The sequence below is a fragment of the Gymnoscopelus braueri genome, assembly GCF_963280865.1.
Source record: "Gymnoscopelus braueri genome assembly, chromosome: 4".
Taxonomy (NCBI): Eukaryota; Metazoa; Chordata; class Actinopteri; order Myctophiformes; family Myctophidae; genus Gymnoscopelus; species Gymnoscopelus braueri.
In genome coordinates, this window is record NC_137605.1 from 53,144,141 (window position 1) to 53,168,954 (window position 24,814).

Below are 24,814 nucleotides of genomic sequence, written 5' to 3' on the forward strand. Positions count from 1 at the left end.
CTTTTCTCCATGCTGTTGTTCAGCACAGAAATCTGATTTGGTTTGCAATGAGAGAGGATTATATCTGTCTAATTTCCTTGTTCAGACGTTTGTGGTGTCAACTGATATGTTAGATAGAAATAGATATGTGATGCAAGTTACCCAAACAAATCACTGCAGCATAGCAAATGCCACAGTTCTGCAGAGCAGCCATTTCAGGTGCATGCACACCAAATGCACAATTGTCAGAGTATTCAGGTGCATGCAAAAGTGATGACTTACATCAAGTGAACAGATCCAAATGATTTTCTATGAAGAGCATGTGTTGTGGCCATGCATGATCAAATTCAACTTTATGTACAGTATATAGCACATTTAAAAGCAACAACTGTTGACCAAAGTGCTGCACAGAAAGAAAAAAAACTAAGCACATAAATGACATAAAAATAAATAAATAATAAATAATATAATATATATATAATATATAATATATATTATATTATATTATAATATTGATAGAGTCATTTTGGTCTCTTATCTGAATTATCATAATGTGTCTAGGGTCCTTAACCTGGTTAAAATGTCCTATTAATTATGGTCTCATAATGGGCCTGTAATACCTCAGTCATGTTAAAAGTACTCTGTACTCTCTACTAGCAGTCTCTCTGTCTACAAGCCAAGGTCGAACTCATGCTACAGGCTTTCTGTGGCAATCTTTTGTTTTAAGAACACTGTATCTAGAATTCTCTTCTACAGCTGTCTCCCTTAGTGTCACCAAATCTCCACTGACCAGTGGGTCAGAGTCAGATGTCAAACCTGTTGACCCAGACATGGGGACGCTGTTGTCCAGAGATAAACTGTAACACCCTCATCCTCCATCATAATCTACCATCATCTACCATCATCAGACGACGACGTAACCATCGCTCTCATCCAATCCGAACATGTCTTGTCAACGCTTTGCGCTTTAATGTCAAATGGTGTGATCTAATGTCCTAATGACCTATATCTCTGTATGACCTGACATCGTCACTAATTTACTCTGTCAGCTGTCACCCTGTCACAGATAAACCTGCCACATGTCCTATAATATCGAAGGGATATAACTTGTTTATGGAACCATAAGATGTATACAAGGATACCATAAGATGAACAACAACTTATTATGAAGACAGCAGGCGCCGTCCATTCTGATGACTTCCTTCTACGTATGAGGGTCTTACAACCAATCAGAAGAGAACACCTATATCTGATGCCATGGATGTCCAACTCTGTATAAATAACATTGTCTGTTGTTAAAACTTTAGTGTGATTATTATTCTTGTCTGTAACTTGTACTGTCTCTGTGTACACGCTCGGGCAATATAGACTGATCATTTTTGACTTACCAGGTGTCTGACTATCATTTCTTTGAGTGTTGACTGGACGGGTATTGGGGGGGTCTTAGTACCAAACCATCTTTTTACATCTTATTATAAAGTTAATTTCTTATCAGCTTTATCAAATATAATATAATATTATAATATAATATAATATAATATAATATAATATATAATATAATATAATATAATATAATATAATATAATATAATATAATATAATATAATATAATATAAATATAATATAATAAAGTAAAAAAAAAAATACATCAAAATCCACTCAAGGGAAAATAAATAAGTCTTGAGTAAGGATTTAAAAACGTTGTTGCACTAGGCTGATTTAATATGATGGATACAATTATGATCATGGAGACTATGGACCATGCATGATGATGGATGACCATGGAGACGGTATAGAGTCTAGAACAGCAAAACGTCCTGTGCCAAAATATTGTTCTATCAAAGCCAATGGTTGAATAGTTCATTCCAAAGGGACTTTATACATGCATAAATATTCCTATTATCACTTGAAATATACTTTGAGCATTTTTTTCTAAAGTAATGTTTGAATGCAGCAGAATCTGAAAATAGAGAATGAATGCTTTTCTATTTTGAAGCATTCTGAAATCCAGGGTAGAATTTATTACTGCATGCACTAGCTTCTTTTTTAACAGCTATTTTTCCAGGTCATTTCTGTATCCTACTGTGTGACATTCTGTAGTGAAACATGTGCTATAAGATTCATATTATTATTTTATTCCTGTTTACAACATTTATGTATGTAGTCAAGCAGTGCTTGGATGGGTCACTTTATTCAGAGGCAAGGGATGCACTTTCCTTGATAGTACATGTTATGCATAATATATCCTGTAAAGACAGTGGAGGTTTTAATGTTTTAAAACATCAGCCAGCAGTGAGCTGGTTGATATTTACAGCAGTGATTCTCAACCCTTTTAATTTCAAGGACCTACAGTTTGATATGCATAAGGCTGTGGACCCCCATTTGATCTCTGGAACCACAATCTACACTAAAATCTATTTTCAGTATTTATGTAAAGCTGCAATCCACTTTCATGTCCTACTGGTCAAATCCTGGTTGCCCACGTGAGTGCCAAACCTTTTACTGTTGAGCTAGAACAGAAAGCTCAATGAGGAGGACAATGGTTTCCATTTGACTTTCATGCAATACCATTTGTTAACCAGTAGGTGTCCTACCTGACCACATGGTTCTGGGAGCGCCATGGAGAACGGCTGCTTTCGTACACGCTCCGTAGCGTCGCAACGCTTTTCCGTCTTTTTAGTATTTTTTAGCCTTCTCTTTTTTTCCTACACCGTCGGGTGTCTGAGGAGTTATGACAGACAAGCACTTATGGACATCAGCACAGCGACTACACACAGATTTCCGGACTTTTTTGCGGAAAACCCTCCACTCGGCTGGGTGGGGGGAGGGCTCCCCTTTGTCCCGGCCGGGACAATGGCACGGAAACGGCGAAGAAGACGGCCAGGTCGACGAGGAAAAAGAGCGGGTCTCCTCGTAAGAACAACAAAACGTGGATATAAACCTGCACTGCCTTCAATCCTGCTAGCGAACGTTAGATCTCTGTGTGAATCAAGAACAGTGACCACTATGGACGACTTACTGGCGCGCGTAAAGTATAAAGTGAGACGAGGAACACGTCTATTGTTGTGCTAACAGAGACGTGGCTAACGGAGTTAGCATCTGATTCTTCCATCACTCCTCCTGGCTTCACCGCGTATAGGAAGGACAGAGACCCTGTACTGAGCGGTAAGCAACGTGGGGGGGGAGTTTGTGCCTTGATCAACAACAACTGGTGCAAAGATGTTAAAATCCTAGATAGTCACTGCTCACCAGACCTTGAACTTTTAATCATAGCCTGCCGTCCTTTCTACCTACCACGCGACTTCAGCATTGTGATTGTAGCCGTTGTTTACATTCATCCTGGAGCTAATAAGGACACAGCTATGAGGGAATTACACCAGGCTATCAGTGCACAAGAAAATCGTCACCCGGACTGCGCAGCCATCTGCCTAGGCGACTTCAACCGGACAGACTTAAAAAAGGTCTTTCCCAAATTCCACCAGCATGTCACCTGCAGTACCCATGGTGACGATATTCTTGACCACTGCTACACGCCCTTCAAGGATGGATACAAAGCTCTCCGCCGCCCACCGCTAGGAAGCTCTGACCACTACGCCATCCAGCTGCTACCTGCCTACAAACAGAGGCTGAAAAGGGAGCCGGTCGTTGAGAAGGAAATCCGAATCTGGTCTGAGGACACAGACGCTATGCTACAATCCTGCTTCTACCAGACTGACTGGGGGATGTTTAAGAACGCCGCTGGGAATAACATCAACGAACTCTCAGACTCAGTCACTGGCTTTATCAGTAAGTGCATAGATGACATAGTCCCAAAAAAGACAGTTCGGATCTATCCCAATCAGAAACCATGGATGGACAGCGTAGTACGTGCACATCTGCATGAACAGGATGCTGGTTTCAAATCTGGCGACGTGGAAACGCGCAACACGACGCGCGCGGCCCTAAACAGCGCCATCAGGAAGGCGAAAAAGGCCTACACAAAAAAGATGCAAGACCAACTCAGCAATGGCGACATCAGGAGCACATGGCAGGCGGTACACACCTTGACAGACTGCAAAACAAGAACCAGAAGCGAGGTGAACCCGCCTGCCTCCCTCCCCAACGAACTGAACACTTTCTACGGCCGGTTTGAGAGCAGCCCCAACCGCGGCAGCCAAGCGGGGCCATCAGCAGCACCAGCAGAGGAGAACCCTCTAACCATCTCGGAGAGAGAAGTGCGTACAGCCTTCGCACGGGTCAACATCCACAAGGCAGCCGGACCTGATGGGATTCCAGGCCGGGTCCTTAAGGCATGTGCAGACCAGCTGGCGGGTGTCTTCGCTGACATCTTTAACCTCTCCCTCTCCCAGGCTGTGGTCCCTGCAGGGTTCAAAATGTCAACCATTGTGCCCATTCCCAAAAAGGCCAAAGTGACATGCCTGAACGACTGGAGACCTGTCGCTCTCACCCCGATCGTCAGCAAGTGCTTCGAGAAACTGGTGAGGGAATACATCAGCTCCACGCTACCTGCCTCGCTGGATCCGTGGCAGTATGCATACCGCAAAAACAGATCCACCGACGACGCTATTGCCATGGCTCTCCACACCGTCCTCTCGCACATGGACAACAAGCTGCTGAAGGACAAATATGTACGTATGCTGTTCGTGGACTACAGCTCAGCATTCAACACCATTGTCCCAGCAATACTTGACAAAAAGCTCAGAGACCTAGGGCTACACCCAAGCATGTGCGACTGGATACAGGACTTCTTGTCCAACCGACATCAGGTGGTGAGAATGGGCAGCATCACTTCCGACCCCCTGACCCTCAACACCGGAGCACCCCAGGGATGCGTGCTGAGCCCTCTCCTCTACTCCCTGTACACGTATGACTGCATAGCCACACATGTCTCCAACACCATCATAAAGTATGCGGACGACACGACAGTGATAGGCCGAATCGTCAACAACGACGAGTCTGACTACAGAGAGGAGATCAACTCACTGGCACTCTGGTGCCGGGAGAACAACCTCTCTCTTAACGTCGACAAGACCAAAGAACTGATCGTGGACTTCAGGAGGCCGCGGAGAGACCATGCGCCCATCCTCATCGACGGTGCTGCAGTGGAAAGGGTCAGCGAGTTCAAGTTCCTCGGAGTACACATCGAGGAGGACCTCAAATGGGAGACGCACACCAAACACGTGAGGAAAAAGGCTCAGCAGCGACTGTACTGGCTCCGCCGCCTGAAGAAGCTCGGAGTAGGACATCGCATCCTCAGGCTGTATTACAACAGTTCTGTTGAAGGCATCCTAACAGGCTGTGTCACGGCCTGGTACGGGAACTGCACTGCCCGAGAAAAGATCAGCCTACAGCGAGTAGTGCGATCGGCAGAGCGGATAATGGGAGACGAGCTCCCAGCGCTCCAGGAACTGTACAAAAAGCGGTGCGTGGTCAAAGCCAAGCGCATCATCAAGGACAAGCACCACCCAAGTCACAGACTGTTCAAACCCCTACAACGACCGCGACCGGGCAAGGGGCTCTACCGCAGTATCAAGAGTTCCACCACCAGGTACTGGTGTAGTTTTAATCCGGCTGCTGTCAGAATGCTGAATGAGGCATAAGCCTTGTTCAGCAGCCTGACAACAGGCGGTGCAGACTTTTTCTGGCTCTTCCTGAACACACCTGTGGATTATACCAGGGACAATGACTTGGACTTAGCTCCCCCTCGGACACACCTGTGGACTACACCAGGTACAAACGACTTTTTGTTGCACTCCCTCATGGAGCTACTTGCGGATTATACTAGGGTCAGTCCACCCTAGGTGGACACGCACTGACCTTTTGCACCTTAATCCCATGTATAACGCACTGACTTTTTTTTGTCTTTTTTATTGTGCTCTTTTTTCTCTAAGCACCTTAACGTCCATATGTATATCATGCACAGTATAAGTATAACATGCACAGTATACATACATTGCTGCTATGCTCAGGCACCTTAGTTTTTTATTATCCCAGGTACTTTGTAAATATGTAGATAACTTGTCTGGCCTTCTGTTGCTCTCTTGTTTTCTCCTTCCCACTTGCCCCCCACCCCTCTTCTTCTCCCCCCCCCCCTCTTCTTTCTATGGAAATTAACGTTGCGATGGGAACGATGTACAAAAACGAATTTCACCCACGTTTTTACCTTGTAAACCTGTGGTGTGACAATAAAACTGATTCTGATTCTGATTCTGATTCTGATTCTAAATGTATTGCTAGAGGAGTACCAGCTACCACCACTGTAGTGTTGTTGTATTGGTCAAAATAATGCTTTATTCTATCAAAATTTAAAAAATAACTTTATGGATTGCATCTTTAACTCTGAAAGTGTACAAATGGAACCAAATGGACCCAACATTTTTATAATAATAAATATCTGTAGTGGGCTGAGCTTTTCCTGGGTTATCCCTAGTTATGTGACTTGATTGATTGATTGATTGATTGATTGATTGATTGAAGTACTTTATTTAGAAAGACATGGAAACAGTACATGGGAGTACAATTCACAATACAATGGTCCTCTAAACTGGATCGCTCATAAAAGCACAAGGCTTAGATCCCCACGGCCACGCACTCAAATCATGATGACATTTAAGAAAACAGACAGATACACACTACTATGCAGAACGTCATACAATCAGCTTACAGGTTACTGGTATGAAAAACAAGAAATATGTACAATAAACAGTTCAAGGAGGGGGGGGGGGTGGAATGGGGGGGTTAGGTTAAGACTTTGACAGGGGCCAGTTTGGGCAGTTTTGAAAGTGAGTAGGGTTTTACACTCCTTTACTCCTTTTGGTACCATTTTCACACAGCGGCCATATGGCTATTAAGTTAATGAAATGCCGCATTTTCAATGTAAGATTCCAAAATGGCCGCCGTGTGAATATGGTCTATTCAGGACAGCTGTGACACCTGGCTGCGGGGCTGATTAATAGTGAACCGTGCACGGCCATCAGTAGAGTAGCTGGCTGGCTTGTGTTTGCCTGGTGGTGTGTTGGGTCGTGGGTGCGGGAGAATGTCATTTGTCTAGACAAAATCTTGAGTTCAGCTCCTGTTGTTTCAGTAGTGTGCTGCTTCATGGACCAGAGTGCAGATGATGGTGTGGAACTCACATTGCCCAGTAGTGTGGCTCTATTAATCTGAGGTAAGGCAGTAGGGCTGGCTATATTGTATTTATTTTAAATTGTATTGATCATTGTCCTTTTATTTATTAGGAGGAGCTCTGTGCTCTGTCCTTATATAAACCAATGTGTGGCTAAATAGGGCGTAGTTAATTAGGCTGTCCTCCCAGTTATAGTCCGGGTGGGTCATATAGTCCTACAGGTGGTTGGTTTGTCACAGATGTAGGCTGGTTATTGGGGTTAGTGCATGTTAACTCTTTACTGTGCCAGCATGCTTTTGTGTATTTTAACCATAATTTTGTGCTTTACTGTGTGAGTGTGTGAAGTGTGACTGTGTGTGCACCAGTCTCGTCTGGTGGCGGTGAAACTGTTAGATTTACCCTCACTCCCTGCCTTCCTCCTGTGTGTGGACACCACTGGCACCCCCCGGCTGTACTGGTAATGTAACTATAGTGTGATTAATGCAATTTTAACGTAGTAATAAAATCATGAGTGCATAACGTAATAACAGATTTTTGCATAATGTAATATGTTACATTAAGAATCTTACGTTCTTAGCTCTGGAAGATATCTAATCAGATAGGCTGCAGTTAAAGACTAGAAAAAGTGCTCCTTGGTCCAGGTTAGGCAGTTATAGTGTGGGCCAACAATGTTCGGAATTTGCCAATCAGGCTGGAATGTGAAAAATCGGACGGATCCGTCTTGATCACTTGACTAAAGAGATAATATATACCGATTTGTGTGATGTTTGGACAACATTTGTAGGAGTAATATAAAAAAATTGTTCTGCAAAAACTCAGCTTCCTGGTGGCGCTATAATAGGGCAATATTGAAAGGGTGGCATTTGTTCCTCAAGGTAGTGCGAATGTGCGTGCAAAGTTTCACCACAATTGGACACTGCGTTCATGATTTGCGGCATTTTGTCCAAAATGGGCCACTCTTGCAAACTTTAGATGTCAATCTTAGCCAATCAGGATGGAATATGAAAAATCAAACAGACCCGTCTTGATCACATGACTATAGAGATCATGTGTACCGATTTGCGTGAAATTTGGATGAAATCTGAAGGAGTAATATCTAGAAATGTGTTTTACATAAGTCCTCCTCCTGGTGGTGCTATAAAAAGCAGATGTGATAAATGCAAGGCAAAGTCACATTTATGAAGCGATCCAATACAGCCAATCCTAGCGTACATTTGGTCGGAGCTTTGATAAATCTGATGGCTGAAACCGAGCGTCATTTAAATAACACGTCCTTAAATATTCTCGAAACGCCCCGATTTTACGACATGAAGAACCAGAATACCACCAAACAGAGCACGGAAACCCAATAAGAAAGAGTTTCGCCAGCTCGCCTCGCTGCCTGTCAAGTCACTCACGCACGCACGCACGCACGCACGCACACACACACGCACCTACTTGCAAGCCCAACTGCGTAACGGTACAATCTTTGTCAACCAAATAGGCTAGAAGCTTACATGAATGACAGATTATGATATGACATCGCCATCACATGACAATAGCCTACATGACTGCTTTATTTTAGTGTAACTTGAACGCACACTGCTCGGTATGGGTTAAATAAATTCATATACACTACAAACATATTCCATTATACGTTTGTATATGAATTTATTTAACCCATACCGAGCAGTGTGCGTTCGAGTTACACTAAAATAAAGCAGTCATGTAGGCTATTCCTATTTCCCAGTGAGACCCGGACTCAGTTTTTTAAACACATCAGTTGTCACCATGGTGAGTTTAAAGTCATCTTCGCGGGCACCTAGATTTTTGTAGAATGCTTGGATGTGCTTTACCTCATATAGCCCAGAATGAGAGGGCAGTATGTTAACCACTGTGGTTGTTATGATTGTAAAGAAGTTGTTTAAGTGATTTGCCACATCCAGCTTATTGTCTCCGCCAGGCCGAAAGGCATAATCGAGACTATGTTTTGCACCCCGTCCGTCCGTCCGTCCGTGTGTGTGTGTGTGTGTGTGTGTGTGTGTGTGTGTGTGTGTGTGTGTGTGTGTGCGTGTGTGTGTCCGTCCGTCTGTGAACAGCTAATCTGTGGCACTGTTGGCTTGATCGCAGCAAAACCAATGCCAATTCAGAACCTATGCCCCACATTTTTCACATGGGCCTGTTATAGCGCCACCTGGAGGCTGCTTTTTGCAAAATATCTTTTTTGACAGTACTCCTACAAATGTTGTCCACAGGCTTGGAAAGAAGCAAAAGTCATTCCACTGCCCAAAGACAGGAAAACATCTTTTAGTGGCTCTAATAGTCGTCCCATAAGCCTGCTACCAGCACTAAGTAAGATCTTTGAAAAGGCAGTGTTCAATCAAATACAAGAATACCTTGCAGTGAATAATGTAATTAAAAACTTCCAAGATGCGTATAGAAAGGGATATTCTACATGTACAGCTCTAGAGCAAATGACAGATGACTGGTACAGAGATCTGGACAACCAAATGATCTGTGGGGCAGTCATTTTAGATTTTACAGCTGCATTTGATTTAATTGACCACAAGCTCCTTTTTAAAAAGCTGGAGTCTCATGGATTTACACCATCTGCTATTGCCTGGATGGCAAGCTATCTGATACATAGAGCACAAAGTGTCTTCTTTAATGGAAGTTTCTCAGATAGCAGGTATATGGAATGTGGAATTCCTCAAGGGAGCAGCCACTTATGAACTCCATCTTTACAAATGATTTACCTCTCGTCCTAAAAAATGCCAAATCAATGATGTATGCCGATGATACCACTGTATATGCATCAGCAAAGACATCTGAAGATTTAAATGCCAAGTATGAGCCTTTACTCACTGGGCAAATACGATGAGCACCTAGCAAGTCTCTTTCCATTGACCTTCATAGGGCATATAACCTCAGTTATTACTCCAAACAAGCAGTAATAACCTTCATATATGTACTGTATGTATTTTACCCGTGCCTTTATATGTCGGCCAACCACTTTGGTATAATCCTAAATAAGCAGTAAATACACACATCATTATGAATGAATGAATGAAATTTTTATTTTCGAATGAAATTTTTATTTTCGTGTCATGCCACCATTTTGGCCCATCCCATATGGGATTATATGACACATTACACAAAAAGAAAACAAGACATTAACAGTCCATTAACAGTCCTTCCTGTTCATATTACGTCCTTCCTTATAACATACCACTTAAATAAAACATGCGTATAGTACTTAGTACTACAAAATAAGAACAAAATAAGAAAAAAAAGAAAAAAAAAAGACAATGCCATTTTACATATAAATGGCCCTCCTCCTCATTGACCAGGCCTTGTCAAGAAATGAAGCAAATGAAAAAATGTCATGTTGAAAGAGACTTTTCAGTTTCTCTGAATCCTCCAACCACACAAGTTCATACTTAGGATATACCTTATTAAAAAGTCTCTGCCTGATAGAGTTGTAGAATGGACAATACAAAACAAAATGCATTTCATTTTCGATTTCATTAAGATCACACAAACCACATAATCTATCCTCCTCAACCGTGCCTACATATCTACCCGTCTCAATATGAAGATCAAGTATGCCAGCCCTGATTTGAGCACATAGGCTTCGTTTCTTTTTTGACAAATGATACAATACATAATTTTCTGGACAATAGACATGCTTTATCTCACAATAAGTACGGAGCTTTGGTTTACACCATATATCCAGAGCCCATCTGTCCTTTATTTGTTGAAAAATAGTTTATTTTATTACCATAGTCTCTACTTTTTCTTTGTTATAAAAATGGTCTTCATACCCTGATCTCAAAAGAATGTCATACATGTCCATTATAATCATAATAATATCACAGGCGTCGGAGGCATGGAATAACCCAACAGGAACTCTGACCTACATAAATCATCGAGGTCTCTTGCTGTGTTTTGTTCTCTCTTTTCTGAGGTACTGATTCACTTTATTAATAACTCTCTTTTTATTTTCTTTCTGGTCGCCGGGAATTATCGCCTCGGCCTGGCTAAGAATGAACATCTTTAGGTTCTCTGGGAGTTCCTTTTTCTCCCTGGAACCATCCCAGTTTACCGTTCCGTTCCATCTCCTATATGTCTTTTTAGTCACGGCCCGCTGAAATATTAGTTTGCCTAAGGTGCCAGCATTGTTATTGCATTTTCTAGTAAGGCGCGCAATTTCAATTTCTGTGAATTCCTTAATGTCTATGTCTTGACATTGGTTGAGTAGTTCAGGCTCGTCTGCCTCGCTGAGCTCGTTTTCGTCTTGGAGCACAGCTTTTTCTGACACCAGCCGCTGCTGAGAGAGGGAGAGATAAAGATCGCTATTTTAATTTTCAGTGGCCTTTCAACAACAGGATAAGACCAGGGTTGCCAACATTTTGTCAGGGGATATAAAAAAATCTGGGAACAAATTCTTTACCAAGAAATGTCTTCACCATTGTGTTTATAAAGCTGTCTAGTAACACATCTCACAAAGACTGAAATTCAGTTTCCCAAGGGGAATCTGTGACAGCTGCTGAAAGTTGGGGTACCCTTCCTAATGCGGAAAAAAATTACAAAATGTAATTCTGCTTGAAGTATCATGTGAGGGGTCAAACTAGGGGTTTTTCATGATTCTGAATCGATTGCAAGCATTTGTTTTGCACGAAAAACACTCATTGGTCGGTCATAGACACTTTTCCAGGTCATCACATACCATTGTGTAAAAAGACGAGAATCGTTCAAATGGTGATACAAGTGTGAAATCAAGTGTGAAATTAGGTGCAAATCATCTTTGGAGGTCACTCTTCGATTTAAGAAACCGTCTTTGCCTATACTTTTGTGAGGTCAATCACCAAATGAAATCACCAAATAAAATATTACTCCCATTGTATGTTTTTGAAAATGTTCAAACAGGAGTTACCATTTATAACCGTCAAAATATAACACATTTCAAAAACATGTCATAGAACTGTTCATGCTCACAGACAAACTCAGGGATTAAAGCAAAGAAAAATCTCATGTATACAATTTTGTCCCCATCTGGTTCTGTTTTCTGTGTCTTCCTCTGTGACTCCTGCATGTCCTCTCTCACCGCATCCTTAGACCTCCTCTTTGGCCTTCCTCTTCTCCTCTTACCTGGCAGCTACATCTTCAGCATCCTTCTCCCTATGTACCCCTCATCTCTCCTTTTCACATGTCGATTCATATGTCAAAACCATCTTAACCTTCCCTCTCTTGCTTTATCCCCAAACCTTCTAACCTAGTCTGATCCTCTAATTCAGTCCTTACTTTTAACTCCTAATGAGAATCATAGCATCCTCAATTCTGCCACCTCCAGCTGCGCTGCCCGTCTTTTCATCAGTGCCACCGTTGCCAAACCGTACAGCATGGCTGGTCTCACTACCGTCTTATACATCTTCCCTCTCACTGGTTACCTTTGTCCCATTATATTTGTCTTGCCAATCGTTGCAGATCCTTCTTGGTGTCCAACTTCTCATCCTCTTTACCTACCCCTCACCACCCCTCTCTTCGCCTAACCCCTGGTCTACTTGTTCTCATGCCTACTTTCTTCATCTCTCTGGGTGCCTTTCTTATCTGCTCCCTTAGCTCCACACAGCATTGTTCATTCTTCATCTTCCACCATTTGTTCTTCACACCTAACATCAGCTCTCAGTACTTAACACAGGACTTAAGCCGTGCTACTCATACACGGAGTTGACGGTGAGCGGGATCGAACCTATGACCTTGTGGTCTAAAGGCGAGTGCTCTACCAACTGAGCTACCCGGACACATATGCTCATTCTCATCACTCTGTCTGACCTCCTCTTCATTTCTCCTCTCGTCCACCCCATGGTAGAACAGTTTAAAACCCCCTCCAACACTCATGGTCTTGCCCATTGAGATTAATAGTCTCTTTTAGAAGGGAGACCTGGGCTACATGAAGGTAGCTATAATGGTGAAATGTTTCCTAAAATGTGTAAGAAATATAGATATGACCTGTTGATTTGGCGTCCATCTTGAAAAATGACCGGCATGTTGGATTTAAAATTGTCTGCTAAGGAGTGGCTTTGGTGCAAAAAAAATGCTTGCAATGGATTCAGAATCATGAAAACCCCCTAGTTTGACCCCTCACTTGCTACTTAAAGCAGAATTCAATTTAGATTATTTTTTTTCGCATAAGGTTAAGGGTACCCCAGCTTTCAGCAGCTGTCACAGATTCACCCAGTGTTACTAGAAACCTTTACAAACACATTGGTGAAGACATTTCCAAGACCTCAAGACCTACTTATTCACTCTTGCTTTTAGCTGACTTTTTGGTTGATTTTTAAATCTCTGTGTTGTTATCCATGTCCTCAATGTATTGCCTGATTCACTGCCTTTTTGCTATTATTTTAATGTTGTTTTATGCTTTTGCTTTTCTTTTTTGCTTTATTGTTAAATTAGTTGTAACTGTAATTGTATTCTTGCTCTGTAAAGCACTTTGAGCTGCATTTCATGTCATGAAAGGTGCTATACAAATAAAGTTTATTATTATTACTTCAGCCCTATATATATTTCGGCAATTAGTTTGATAGAACTTCACCACAGCTTCCTTTTTTTAGCTTGTGACGCACGTTACTTTATTTTATTTATTGATTTATGCACTGGCACAATAATATTCATTCATGTCATTGATAAGTAGCGGCCCATTTTCCCGTCTCGTTTTGAGATATGTAGAGTCTACTCTTCACAGGGAATTGTTGAAACTGAACATGGTACATTTTTGACATTAACTAATGGGACAGCGGAAGGTCTAATAATGATAACAAACTGACCGAACACAGGGAATAGTAGAAACTGAGGAAATATGTTTGGCATTAATTAATGGAATGGCGGAATTCTACAAAGAGAAGAATGGAAGCTGAACAAGTTTAAACAGTGATATGCATGGGATTCGATCTGGTGAGCAGAGATGAAAATTTACTATTGCCAATGACATTAACCAGTAGGAGCGCGAGGTAATAAATGTCACATCTTGTACGCAACACACAGGATCTTTCTCTGTCTTTCTATAAAAGGAAAAAAAGCCTTAAATTATTGCCCAATATTGTGTAATAAATACTTTATGGCAAATATGTTTGCCCCAATGCCCCACCACCCAAACCGAAATAAACAAACAAACAATTTTTCAATTCAAATGAGCTATTGGCATGACAAAACATATGTTTACATTGCCAACGCAAGTGTCAAAACATAATAAACATAATAAATGTTTTAAAAGAAAAACATTGGTAAAGTATGTACAGTTGGAGGGGATAACTAAAATATGCTTGTCTTGTCTCTTGTCTCTTGTCTCTGTGAGTGAGCAAGTAGCCTTGCATGGCGGAGCAACAAGGCAGTAGATCGCTGCTGCCCCTAGTGGCACATAGTGGAAAGTTATGCGTGACTTGCATGTTGTGTGAGATAGACCAAAGGAAACGTGCCAATCTCAGTTGCAACCAACTGTATGATGTTTTTTCATTATTGTATATTATTGTTTGTCTTTAAATGTTTTGATGAATTGAATACACAGGACCCCAATGGAAACAAGCTGTAAGGCTTTCTTGGGTTTATCCTTTTAGCATCTTTTTGTATGAAACTGTACCTCTGTGCTTTTTTTGGCAAACTGTTAATAAAGTATTCAATCAATAAAAAAAACTTAGATAATGTAATAACAGTGCATAATGTAATAACGTCTCATATTGTTGAGAAAAGTGTTACATCGTATTAATTAGTATCAGTATCATGGTCAGTATCATGGTCATGAAAAACTGACGATGATACTGAAATGATACTAACCATGATACTGACATGATACTGGCCATGATACTGACATGATACTGACCATGATACTGACCATGATACTGACATGTTACTGACCATGATGCTGACCATGATGCTGACCATGATGCTGACCATGATACTGACCATGATACTGACCATGATGCTGACATGATACTGACCATGATACTGACATAATACTGACCATGATGCTGACCATGATACTGACCATGATACTCACCATGATACTGACATGATACTGACCATGATACTGACCATCATGCTGACCATGATACTGACCACTGGCCATGATACTGATTATTACGATGTAACACTTTTCTCAACAATATGAGATGTTATTACATTATGCACTGTTATTACATTATGAGCGGCTACGTAAGGTTCTTAATGCAACTCATTAGATTATTACATTATGGAAAAATCCGTTATCACGTTATGCGCTCATGATTTTATTACATTATGAGCTTATTATTACATTATGAGCTTTTATTAAATTTAGTTTATTACATTACGAACCGTTATTACCTTATGAGCCGTTATTACATTATGAGTTGCTACATGCCCTGGTTGGTTAAATATATTACAATAAATATGTGTGATGAATCAGTCCAACGGTTTCTGAGATTAGCTACAGACAGACAGACAGACAGACAAACAGACAGACCCTCTCATGGACAGCTAACCTCTTACAGAGCCACGGTGTACAGAATTCTGACTACAGAAGCATACCATGTCTTGTAGCGGCTTTTGCATGGCCTGGAACTGTCCCGTCAATTTCCGGATATATTCATCCTTTTCCAGTACCTATACAGGATCAAAACAAACATGGACGTACATAAATTCTACATAAAGGCTACATACAATAAAACATTTGGTACAAATAAAATAGCATTCAGTGCCGTGAAGTTAGAAATTGCACATTTCACTGAACAAGATAATAAAAGCAACGATGTCATGAGATGTCAGAAGGTCGTCTGCACGCCTTCAAAACATTTTTATATCTCAGTTATGTGTGCTTGTATAGCTTTACCATATAGACGTTAGCAAGTGATGCAATGCTAGTGTGCTGCCATATATTCTGGTCCACAGTGGCCGGCCACAGCGCTCTTCAGAGTGGACACAGGTGGCTATCACTGGCCGGTGCTTTTATTGATCTAAAATGGCGATAGTGTCTGAACGGTTGTACCGGGACGGGGACAGCTTGTTGGATCCGCCGATCGAGACCGATGCCTCAATTTACGGTTATTTCCAGTTGAGCTGGCTTGACCCCGTCTAGAAGTGTGATGTCTCAAAGAGTATGATCGACATCTGGAGCAAGAGTGACGCTGCGAAGAGTGAGATCGTCATCTGGGATGGTCTCGTGGTCGCTCTGAGGAGGCGTGATCTGGAGAGTAGGATCGACGTCTGGAACGTGTATGACTCCACCGCCCAGTGGTATTATGTCCTGAAGAACAAGATCCAGGTCTAGAACTGGTCTGTTGTCAAAGGTTTGTTGTCTGGAAGAATCATGGTCCTTAAATCATGGTCATCAAAGGACCATGATAAATATTACAAAAGGAAATGACTGTTATTCAAAGGCTAGGACCCGCCAGTGGTATCTGATTAGAATTTAAACCTTAAACTTAGCGCTCGGGTGGCGCAGTGGTAAAGTCACTGTCCACCACCACGGAGGTTGTGGGTTAAAATCTACCGTGGTGCATCCGGCTTTGTCGAGCGTCTACACGAACACGATTGGCACGTGCAGGCAGAAGACAGTCCTACAGGAGGGCAATGTGGTACAACGGGGTTGTACCCGGGCTCACGAGATTGGCTCGCCCCCCGACGGGGCTCGGTCGGGATTGCTTGGATTGTTTGGGCGATACAATTGTTCTCCCCAATCGGCCTGGGAGGGGGGTGGGGACTTTACACACTGCAAAAAATGGCCATCTAAAAATAAGAAAAAAAAAATGTAATACAAGTGTATTTTGATTGAAACAAGCAATCTAATCTGCCAATGGAACTAGTATACTTTAGCTTGTCAAGATGTCTTGAAATAAGATGTGATATGTGGGCTTTCAAGATAAAAATACATCTTGGAATTAGTAGGAAAAACTAATTGTGAGCTATATTAACTAATATTAAGTTATATAATAGATCAAATATTTCTTGAAGTTAGCTGGAAATACTCAAATTAAACAATTGTTACTAATATTAGGAAATGCTTTTTGTGTCATAATAAGACATTTTGTCCTGTTTGGCAAGCCTATTCATTTCAAATCAAGCATATGCATCTTATTCTAAGCTCTACAAAAGTGATATTGTTCTAGATATAAGACCCATCACCCAGTTTGGCAAGCCTATTCATTTCAATTCAAGCGTATGCATCTTATTCTAAGCTCTACAAAAGTGATTTTGTTCTAGATATAAGACCCATCATCGTCTTGCATTAAAGAAATACAATTTATTTTCTATGTATACCTTATATAAAATACAGTACGTGCAGCATCACATGGCAACTTCACAGTATACATACAGTGTGTCTGACTGGAGCACCATTCACCCTTCCCTCCAACCATTGACTGGACTGAGCCCATTCACAACATAAAAAAGAAAACATAAAATAATATTGCACTGGCATTAGATGCTTTCAATACTTTTTGGCTCACAGTGTACTGAATTAAAATAAATACATGTACACACAATATTGAAAATCGCAGAACATGTCAAATGTGTATAACATTGAGGTCATACCTGAACATATGACCAATGTCATGTCCCTCAAAACACGTACAAAGTGCTTACTGTATATTTTCACATTCAAATAGGGCATTTCTTTAAAAGGGCAAGAACACAAGGTAGGGTTGCCTTGGCATGATACAACTCCAAGGTGGACAATAAATCCAAAATAGTCATTAGAAATTGATCAATATGCTCCTCATTGACTTACATTGTACAGTGAAACAGCTCTCAAAGTCTCTCCTTTAGCCCGTACACAAACAGCTGATTCAGACATTATAGAACATCACAAAACCCATGTTTTTCCTTTTTAAATTTAAGATTTCAACTTCCACTTGATTTTACTATTTGAAGATCCGGATGCGGATCCAGTCCAGGTTTTGTTCCTCATAAAAATAGTTTTATAAAAAAAAAAGGGGAAAAAAACAGTACTGGGTTTTATGATGTTCCATTTTGTCTTAATCAGCTTTGTTTGCGTTTGTTTACGTGCCAAAAGAGTGACTTTGAGAGCTGTTTCACTATACAATGTAAGCCAATGAGGCAATGGACCAATCATTTTTGATTTCTTGCCTACCTTTGGAGTTGCATCATGGCAAGGTAACTACACAATCCAAACCTCTACCAATATTTCCTCTACCCTGATATTTTAAGATTCAAAATAAAGTTATTGCTTTAACACAAACAGCTGGTTAATATAACACATTCCTCAATATAAAGTGCAGTGTAATAACATTCAAATTAAACGGTTCGGTATTGAACATGTACTGCTCGGCTAACAAGGCTACATAGAATTTAAGGCTGTGGATTGCAGCCTAGAATACTATCTAGGCTGTGGATTATAGCAAGGATGGGGATGGGGGTACTTCAGTCCACATCTGACCATAAGCTTTAGTGGCCGATGAAAGCTTTCCAATCGGCCATGAATTTCTTGTAAGATGGAGTGAGGTCTCCCTCATGGATTTCGTCCATGAGGACCTCCGTTTGTATGACAGAAGGCAGAGTGGCTACACACTTGGTACCTAAGGTGTAGGGCATAATAGTAGGCCATAAGGTACAAAACACCCTCTGCTACCTCACATTTTGGGAGTGTATGTATGGGCTCATCTCCTATAGCCAGGAGGAAGCCGGACTCACTCACAATCAGCACAGGAGAGGATAGAGGACGCTTCTTCAAGTACACATTGGGGTCTTCTTTTTCCTTTAACACAAAACACACACATCCGTCTATCAAGTAATGCACTTTTGTTTCAATGATCATTTCATTTGTTAAACCTGAGCCAGCTAAATCCTGATTATATTATTATATATATTATATGCAGGACCTTCAGCTATAACTATTTCAACACATCAGATTGTGTTGCTTTTGACAAGTGAATATTATACTGTAATGTTGTACACAGCTCACCTCCAGGACATGCACCAGAGCCTCACTCGCGTCTCCTAGCCTCTTTGGAGCAGCAGTCGTAGAGGGGAACAGTGATGGCAGTGCACGGAGGACCATGAGAGCCTGTTGAACTGTTGAGGAAAAGATTCATTACATTTATACTTAGATAAAAATGCACAATCAATGATCTACAATAGATATCTCTATATATATTTAAGACAAAAAGAGAGATAGAGACTTGCACATCAACGTGATATATCCACCCAACATCAAGTGCTTACTTTTGGTCATTCCCATTGGAGGTTTCATCATCTTTTTCGACACGCCATAAAACTGCAGCTTCTGGCAGAAGTCGTGCCATCTTCCTTTCAGTTCATCAATGTAGTCGATGTTATTCTTGTCCAGGATGAGGCGAAGTTCCTCCATCACCTATGAAATATTCAATATATAAACACGTTTGAATGCATCATCTAGGAGGAAATTGGCAAAACATTGGTAGATGTTTTGAATTATGCCTTTCACTTACATGTGCAATGAAATGGAAGCACGGATATCCCTCTATAATTTTGTTGTATTTGTCCTCATCGCGAACGGAATCTGAATCGATGAATGCTCTTCTGGCTTTGAATTCCAAATCCTGGAGCTGAGAAACAGACTTGTGGTTTGCCTGTAGGGTTTTGTGGAGCTTGGCCATGGTTGCTGGACTGTCGGACTCGGAATCAGGACTGTCGATGTCTGCCGGCTTGTTAGCTAGAAGACACAAAAATACATCATTAAAGTCAAGTAGCTCTATATTCTGATAATAATCATAGTGTGTTTGTTCATTAACAGGGTTCTCCTGTCTCTCCATCTCTACTAAACATAAAATGCATTTTCAGTTTGGGATACCAATTTTATCAAATCAGAAGAGAGAACTCATAAAGGATAAACACGTGAAATTGGAATTGATGACACAAAGTAGTGAGGAGACAAAATGTGTGAACTAGGACACTATAAAATTCTAGCTGAAATGGGTACCCTCTCCTGATTGCCTAAAATTGGCAACACAACTGTTAAATGTATGTTCTGTTTATTAAAGAGCTGGAGAGACACGGTTGTGTTATGCAAACACAACATAAAATAAATACATAACATTTGATATGAATGAGTGATTATAAAGTAAAGTAGTTGCTGCACATGATATTGGATGATTCAGGTCTCTAATAACAGTCAAAGCAGAATGCACATTTGCCAATACTAACCCTTCTACTTTATTTTACGAGTGCATCATGAAAACCAAATTGTGATATGGGTTAATTAGACCTGTAAACATCACAAAAATATGAACCCCTACACGGGTAAATGTGTAAATATAAATTTGAAGGTCACCTCTTTCTGGGGTCGTATTCTCCTCTGAGGAGCAGTCTAGAATGATGGTCGAGTCACTCGAAGAATCGATTTCCTCTGTGTCAGTTGGCTGCTCCAGACGGGGCATCATCGGCTGCGGGCGGTGCTTCTTTGAAGGTCTCCCATCTGGAAAGATCTTTTGGGGGGATCTCAGGTTCTGCAATCGTTTGAATAGCTGTCCATACACAGTGACCTGCACAAGACAAAAGTAAAGCAGTCTAAACTCCACTTAAAATGCCAACACTGTAGTCATGAACTGGATACATTTCACTTACCCATGTAGTGTTATTGTTCAGGTCCTGCAGCATGGGGTAGTACAGGACTATTCTTTTTGCCATATCTGTGACTTCTGGTTGTGATGGGTATCGGTCAGATTCAGCATCCCCCTTTGCCCTCAGGATTGCGATCATACTGGTCATGGTGTTACGGATGAGCCGGCATCTGAGGTCCTTGGACATTTCGCAGTTCCGCTCTTCACCCCTCTTCGCCAACACAAAGTATCGTTTTCGGACGTGCTCAAGTTTGCTGTCTGTGTATACGTAGCCTGGGATGGATATCTTCACAACCTTTTCAGGGGTTGTGTAGTTTGCAGCTGGACATCCTCCAACAGGTGTTGAAGTCTGTGGCAGTGGTGACTTGTTAGCAGAAGTAGAACCGCCTGAGTCTTCTCGGCCAGATTCCTATAAAATAAAAGATTATGAAGTACTGGCAAAACCAACATTTCCTTTTTACTGTGTTGTTAAACTGCACTGACAACATAGCACAAGAATGTTTAATGCGCCAGCTAACCGAACACCAATGAATATCTGAACCAGAGGATATTGGAGAAATGAATTAACAATTGTTGATCATGGTTTGCATTATTACTCTGTTAAGCAGAACAATAAACAGTTTTGTGGTATAATAAATCAATAAAAGGTAGGCTTGGAGAATGCCTAATGGTGTTACAGCCTAAACAAGTACCAATGCAACAAAGTTAACTTAAAGTTAGTCCATTTAAAAATAATTTAACAACTGAACACTTCTATAAGCCATCATGACTTATATAGGTTGCTACTTAATGCTGTGTTATTGTTAGAAACTGACCTCGACATCAACATGACCTGAAGACTGCCAGACTGCTCTTCTCCTCAAGAAGTTTTCTGGGCCTGGTAAAAGATCCCGCAAGTCTGAACGAGTCAGGGTGCGCATCATTGCCTCACTGATGCTTGCAGCTATAGGAAAATAGGTAATAAAAACAATATCAAATATTGCCACCTGGTTGCTGGGCCAACTGGAGTCTGGGGACTGGAGCTGCAAATATTATTAAGTATTCTAATATTTTTTAGAAGTGTTTTTATAATATTAATTAAACTGATTTGATCCAGGGGGTCGTCAGCTAAATGACTGATAATTAGGAACCAAATGGACCCTTACCGGTCCATTTGTACACAGTTACACAGGTTAACAGGTCTGTAACCCTCTGAGTTACTGCTGCATCCATAAATACAATAACAAGCACATAGGTGGCTTTATATCTAACCATCTATATAAAATTCGAAATAATAGCCCTACAAAAAAGGTATATAAAAATAATGTTTAACTAGAACTTTGTCACTAGACAAAATTACAGGTTAATGAGAGTAAATACAATTATTTTTGTATACTAGCCTGCATGTTCCAGTTATCCAAAGGGTTTGGCATATGCACAATGTCCCATTTCACAAGTTTCCAAATGAATAAAAACCTTTGAAAATAGCAGATCTACAAGCTCACAACGCGTCACAAATGTGAGCTTGTAGATTGGCTATTTTCAAATAACCAAAGCATCTAGGTCTGAATTGGTATGTTTTACAAAGTAACTTGAAACTAAAGTTCTCAAATAATTGTAGTAGAGTAAAAGTATAACATTTGACTCGGATGTAGTGGAGTAGAAATAAAGTTTTGAAAATTGGAAATACTCCAAATAAAAGTACTTCAAAATACCTCAGAATTGTGCTTAAATACAGTACTTGAGTAAATGTACTTGAGTTACTTTCCACCACTGCTTTTACTTAAGTAAAAAAATGTAGTACTTTTTCCACCACTGGTCATTTCTCACATCTATAACAAATCAAACTTCATTAAAAGCGTCAGAATAGGTACAATATGATGGACAATTGGACATGCCAAAAAATTACAGATTTACAAGCTCACAAGTATCTGACATTATGTTTAAAAATATTTGCATGCATATTACCCCTTAAAGTCGACACAGTGAAGTCATCCATGTTGTTATGGCAGCTAGCTGGTTAGCCACTTAGCCCAGCTTCTTGGCTGCATTCTGCTAGTGTGTACAAACAAACAGATGCATTTCAGACATAAATAACATTCACCGTTAATGTAATCAACTTCAAAAGTAAAATCTAATGTTGTATGTAACTTACCAGCAATAACGTGTGGTTTCAAATCAGGTTCGTTGGTAAACTTTGATAAAGTTGCAGAAAAATAAGACAGTGTTCTCATCATCACCTGGGAGCTGTAATCAAGCTCAGCGCACAGCTGTGTGTGTGAAACTGACGTCAAAGGAGCCGCCCATGGGTCGCTACCATTTCCAAAAGGAGGGGGGATTTGTGACACTAATTCATTCATGAATCAATTTAAAACGCATAGTTTCTTAATTGATGAGGGGTTTATAACATATGTGTACGTAAACATTAGTTTTTGTTCCCTACATTTTGTGCAGTGGAATTAAAATGAAAATATAAGATAACTGAAATATAACTATACCCTACATAGTCTGGTATATTATGGACCGGCAGTGGTGGAAAAAATGACTAATTTTTTTTACTTAAGTAAAAGTATCAATACTGCAATGTAGAAAGATATACTCTGTTAAAAGTAAAAGTCTGGAATTTAAAATTTACTTGAGTAAAAGTACAAAAGTATTGGTATAACAATGTACTTAATGTACCAAAGTAAAAGTAGTCATTATGCAGAATTTCCCTTTTCACAAGTTTTCAAATGTATAAAATGTATACAAAATCTTTTGAAAATAGCAGATCTACAAGCTCCGCACTGTGAGCTTGTAGATCTGCTATTTTCAAATGGCCTAAATGTATATAGGGTTGAAGGAATACAAGTCAGGTGGCCTGAGGTGGGCATCAGGGCACCCATAGAGTTATAATATATCACCATATTTTTGGGACAACTGGGCACCAAAACCATCTGAGCACTAGGGACATGTGGGCACCTGGACGAGTGGGCACTTAGGGGTGGAGACATGTGGGCACTAGGGACCTGTGGGCACCTGGACAACTGGGCACTAGGGACATGTGGGCATTTGGGCAACTGGGCACTAGGGACAAGTGGGCACTAAGAACATGTGGGCACCTTCACAACTGGGCACTAGGGACATTTGGGCAGCTGGACAACTGGGCACCAAAACCATCTGGGCACTAGGGACATGTGGGCACCTAGACGAGTGGGCACTTAGGGGTGGAGACATCTGGGCACTAGGGACATGTGGGCACTAGGAACATGTGGGCACCTGGTCAACTGGGCACTAGGGACATGTGGACAACTGAGGGGGTCCCTGTTTCATCTCTCTCTCAGCTAAGGGGGCCATGCTTTATCTCTCTCTCTCTCTCAGTTAAGGGGGTCCCTGTCTCATCTCTGTCTCAGCTAAGAGGGCCCAGATGGTTTTGGTGCCCAGTTACCATCTGAGCACTAGGGACATGTGGGCATTTGGGCAACTGGGCACTAGGGACAAGTGGGCACTAAGGACATGTGGGCACCTTCACAACTGGGCACTAGGGACATTTGGGCAGCTGGACAACTGGGCACCAAAACCATCTGGGCACTAGGGACATGTGGGCACCTACATGAGTGGGCACTTAGGGGTGGAGACATCTGGGCACTAGGGACATGTGGGCACTAGGAACATGTGGGCACCTGGTCAACTGGGCACTAGGGACATGTGGACAACTAAGGGGGTCCCTGTTTCATCTCTCTCTCAGCTAAGGGGGCCCTGCTTTATCTCTCTCTCAGTTAAGGGGGTCCCTGTCTCATCTCTGTCTCAGCTAAGAGGGCCCAGATGGTTTTGGTGCCCAGTTATCCCTAGTGTCCAGATGGTTTTGGTGCCCACATGACCAGTTACCATTTTTTGAAAGTCATCAGTGGTTTGATTGATTGATTGATTGAATATTGTATTAGGCAAACAAATGTAAAACAGCACAATTACATTTAAAATACTTTGACTAAAAGGTCCGTCCAAAAAAGTCCTTGCGGTCTAGTTTCCATTGAGGTCCTTGGTATTCAATTCATAGTCATATATAGTAGCACCAAACAGTTCAAATATCAACAAAACAAAAAAATGCAGAGTTTGGTCTTTAGAAAAACATTTATATTGTAAATTCATCATTGTATTGTTTTGAATGCCAACCTCTCTCTACA

The 24,814-nt window shown here is 41.1% G+C and overlaps 1 protein-coding gene across 1 annotated transcript in view; it reads right to left on the reverse strand.

The window, feature by feature from the left end:
* The window catches only part of LOC308084643 (uncharacterized protein), a 157,891-nt gene extending 134,991 nt beyond the window's left edge, over positions 1–22,900 (reverse strand). The window contains exons 1-11 of the mRNA XM_080427410.1: positions 22,807–22,900; positions 22,620–22,706; positions 21,488–21,615; positions 20,677–21,081; positions 20,384–20,594; positions 19,542–19,765; positions 19,297–19,444; positions 19,037–19,146; positions 18,770–18,829; positions 17,429–17,479; positions 15,646–15,720 (exon numbers count right to left, since the gene is read on the reverse strand). Coding sequence (XP_080283536.1) covers positions 15,646–15,720; positions 17,429–17,479; positions 18,770–18,829; positions 19,037–19,146; positions 19,297–19,444; positions 19,542–19,765; positions 20,384–20,594; positions 20,677–21,081; positions 21,488–21,615; positions 22,620–22,650 — 1,443 coding nt within the window. The 5' untranslated portion in view covers positions 22,651–22,706; positions 22,807–22,900. The remainder of the gene's footprint in view (positions 1–15,645; positions 15,721–17,428; positions 17,480–18,769; positions 18,830–19,036; positions 19,147–19,296; positions 19,445–19,541; positions 19,766–20,383; positions 20,595–20,676; positions 21,082–21,487; positions 21,616–22,619; positions 22,707–22,806) is intronic.
* Positions 22,901–24,814: the final 1,914 nt, after the last annotated feature.